General features: G+C 35.9%; 1 protein-coding gene across 1 annotated transcript; it reads right to left on the reverse strand.

The window, feature by feature from the left end:
• Positions 1-695: 695 nt before the first annotated feature.
• On the reverse strand, positions 696-3,086 carry LOC125472300 (transcription factor bHLH18-like). The gene is made up of 5 exons (XM_048573543.1): positions 2,965-3,086; positions 2,389-2,473; positions 1,595-2,203; positions 947-1,318; positions 696-859 (listed from the first exon to the last, which is right to left on the reverse strand). The coding sequence occupies exons 2-5, from the start codon at positions 2,413-2,415 to the stop codon at positions 785-787; spliced, it is 1,083 nt and encodes a 360-aa protein (XP_048429500.1). The 5' UTR covers positions 2,416-2,473; positions 2,965-3,086; the 3' UTR covers positions 696-784.
• Positions 3,087-4,047: the final 961 nt, after the last annotated feature.

Here is a 4,047-nt window from a genome sequence, read left to right on the forward strand (position 1 = left end):
CGTCAGTTTCTGTAGCACAAAAAAAAAAAACAAAAAACAGAAAAAAAAAAAAGAATTGTATACACTGACAATAGGGTCATGGATTTGGGCTCGGACTCAAAATTGACATAGCGCCAGCCATGATTGGTGAGCCTTGGCGACCCAAAAATTGATAGTGTGTTTTAGGTTGGATTTGAGATCTAGCCATGTCAATTTAACATGGGTGAAAATGCTCTCAGTATGAATAAATATATCAAACAACTAATAAAAACAATTGAAAAAAAATAAAAAAATCAATCCACGTCTCCCACTTCAACCCCCACTCCCTCCTCTACTTTCACTCTCAATTTGGTTCCTAAAAAAAGTAATATAAATATTTTATAACAAATAATAGACAAATATAATTACATATGTGAGCATGTAACTAGTAATATATGATCAAACAAAAATAAAAAATAAAAAAATAAAAAAATCAATTGCCAAGAAGATAGCAAAGAGATTGCTAAGGAAGTTCACACAAAAGCGCTTCACAACAACAACAACAAAAAACTGCAGCTAGGTTTTCATATATAATCGAACGTGGTTAACGGCCGGTCAACCACGCAAAAATCACAAAGGAAAAAACCCTCCTGCAAAATAAAGCCTTGCTCGCAGCATGAGTGCAATGGCTGGTGTTTCCTCCAAAGGTCTTTGAAAAAAAATAAATAAATAAATAAATGAAAAAAATGAAACTGTCAGGTTTATTCCTATTTATCTAGCTCCAACTCTAGGACACCGAGCGAACGTCAAAACTTCAAATTTCTGTTCACACCAACTTGAACAAAGCATGTCTTAGGTTTTTTACCAGATGTTTCCCTGTCATGCTGAATTCAACATCCATCTGTAATTAAGAAATAGAGTCTTATTAGTTAAGGGTAAAAAAAATGTCAGGTTTAAGTACTAAATTGACCTAACCAAGGATCGGTACCTGAGCAACTACAGTGATATCAAGAGTTGAATTGCCAAAGGGCAAGGCACAGCTGTGAACTATGGTGAGACCAAGCTTTTCTATTTCACTTAATATGCTTGTCAAACATCCCTTGGTTTTCTCGCAGTGGATTCGTATGAGAACCTCCTTGTCCGAAACTCTTGCTTCAATTTCTGGCAGTGGCTGGTCAGAGCAGCTCTCGGAGTTCCCGTCGGATGAAGATATATCATCATCCGCTGAGTACTGCATCCTCTTCACAAAAACCACTGCTTCCCCAGTTTTCTTGGCTGCTTGGTCCTCCAGCACCTTCGTACGTTCTTGAAGATGATTCACGTACTTGATCGCATCTCCGAGGACCGAAGCCTTGTCCATCTGTAATTTTGTGAAAAAGGGTAAATTAGAATCTTTAATGGCATTATAACCAAAGTAAACTACGGAAGTGTTCTCTTAGCAGACAACACGACTGCCAGATTATTAATTTGGGTCATTGATTAGACAAACTCTTCCATAAAATCTAGATCATTAACAGTTTAAAACATGATAGTGTCAAAAAGGCTACATTAGATCATAACTTTACAAACATAACATACTGTCTAACAGTGAACAAATTAGAAGTACCAACAAAAAAGTTAACTGATTAGCTAGTACCTTCTTTAGTCCTGGAAGTAAGGCAGATAGAGCAATGAACCGCTGGCTGAGCTTTTCTCGGCGCTTTCTCTCAGCAAGAACATGATCTTGAGCATGTAAAGGACTTCTAGTCACCGTAGCTGCCCTCTTGATCCCTTGTCCATGATTTGGTGAACAAGTTTGGGTGTCATAGGAACCTTGGGAAACCAAAGCTGAAAGGTTCAATTTTCCATTAGAATATTCCACCTCATTCTTTGGCTTGATAACTTTGCAATCTAGACCATAGTACTGCTGAGAAGTAGTTGGAGGTGAAGAGTCGGAGTTCTCAAACGAAATTAGGTGTGACGAGGAAGAAGAAGAAGCTTTGGCAGCAATTATGTGGTCAGCGGAGCAAGATTTCCAACTAGTAGTGTTCTTAGGCTGTTTTGCTGGCCTTTCCTGAGTGCCGGTCTGATGGGGATTTTCAATGAATGCTTTGCTGAAGTTGTGTGTAGTAGCTGCGGCTTTCGAGGTGAAATTTGGGTTGGATGAGTAGCTCTCAGATGAGAGAGACGAGAATACGAGCTCATCAAATGAGTAGTCCAGAGAGTTCATTTCGTATTGATTGATAAAAGTGGGATCTTCCATTTCCTATAATATAAATCAAAACATTACAAGAGAACCAAAAATTTGAACTTGTCAAGATTAATAATTTACTCTTTTGCATCCATTTTTTCAGATTTCCCATTGCTTTCTTGAATTCTCTTCGTGTTAAGAGATGGGAAAGGAGTATACAATAAATTGTAATTAGAAATGAGAAATACAAAATCAGATACCCATTCTGCTGATGAGATCATGTCCATTATGCACCTGGTTTCTTTCCTTGGGGTGGATAGTAGTTAGCAGCAGCGTTTGATTCAACTGAACAAAATAGTAAAATCTTAGTTATGTACGAAGGCATGAATAAAACTTGAACAAAGAACAAAGATTTCATGGAAGGCTGATATTTAGGCTATAATATGATCATAAATATTATCTTTTCTAGAAACTTCAAAACAAAAACAAGATTGCAGAGAGGTGAAGAACAAGAAGTGCAAAACGTGGATCAGATTTGTATGCATATGATCGTCTATGTATTAAATGTCAAAGACTCAAAAGTACTAAACAAAATTTACAGAGGTAACAATATTGACTAAACATTCACATCTCCCAGAGATTAATTGATCGAATAAATTAAAAAGAAACGCAAATCTCAAAAAGCCTGCTTGATGGATAGTAATGAACCCTCAAAAACAAGTTCAGGGAACTTAAGGAATCAAAGAAGCCGAGAGATCTCGTTGCAAACCCCAAGAAAACTCCTTGAAACTTGGAAAAATGGAAATAGGAGCACTGAAAGTTGAAAAACACCTCACCTTACGACCGGTGAAGACTATCCTAGTTTTTGTTTTTCCAGTTCTCCAGGAAAGAAGAGTCTTGCAATTGTAATCTTTTTATAGGTGTACGAACGCGCTCCACATCGAGACGATGACTAAAAAGCAAGCAAATTAAGAAAATACAATGTACCGATCCAATAATATACTTTAAGTTACAGTGGCACGTGTGAAAATGTTTCCCGCATTCTGATGAGTGAACGCTATTCATTAGGAGGCTTTCTCTTGTTTTGACCTATAAATTCAACTGATTGGGTAACCTGATTTTCGTTGAATCGGACCAAAAATACATGTTTTCAATTTCAATTCAAGAAATTTTAAGAAATGAATATCAACCCAATTTCGGAATCAAAATTCCGAAATTTACAGGTACAGATGATTTCGAAATTTACAGCTTCATCTGTACCAAGATCAAGAGTATTTCCTGTCCACTTCTAGGTAATATATTTCTATAATTCTCCTTTTTTTATTATTATTTATAAGATATTTAAGGGAGTTATAATTGAGAAATTAGAATCATATTTGAGTATATTGTATAACAAATAACAAAAAAAACATTGTTATAAATTTCTTTTCTAAGTGCGATTGTCTAAATCTTAGGTTAGATTTGGTTATTATTTCCTTTTAGGAATTGTATTCTTTGGAGGAGAAGGATTTTTTCTTTTTCTTATTACTACAAATAAATGCATTACGTAGGGGGGAATAACATATCTTCTACACAACTCCACAATCACATCTCTCTCTATATTTTCTCTGTGCTGCCAATCACTTTTCCGTGTCAGTTAAATATAGGCCACAACACGTTATCAGCATGCTCCTACCGCTGCACTTAGGAACCTGACGTTGAAGTTTTCTGCATTAAACCAGTTCATCAATATCATCACGCAATCAGGTTCTTTCAAAACGACGGTTTTTATCTCGATATTTTTGCAGCATTAATAGCATGAACACTCACCATGATACATGAACCAACTTTACGTATTTCGAATTTTGGATTCTATATAAATTGTGTATGCATCATATTCATAATTGTTGAATTATGTGAATTGATATTGCCATGAATTG

This window comes from the organism of the source record quoted next, unplaced genomic scaffold (assembly GCF_019419815.1).
Source record: "Pyrus x bretschneideri cultivar Hongxiangsu unplaced genomic scaffold, Pyrus_bretschneideri_v1 Contig69, whole genome shotgun sequence".
NCBI lineage: Eukaryota > Viridiplantae > Streptophyta > Magnoliopsida > Rosales > Rosaceae > Pyrus > Pyrus x bretschneideri.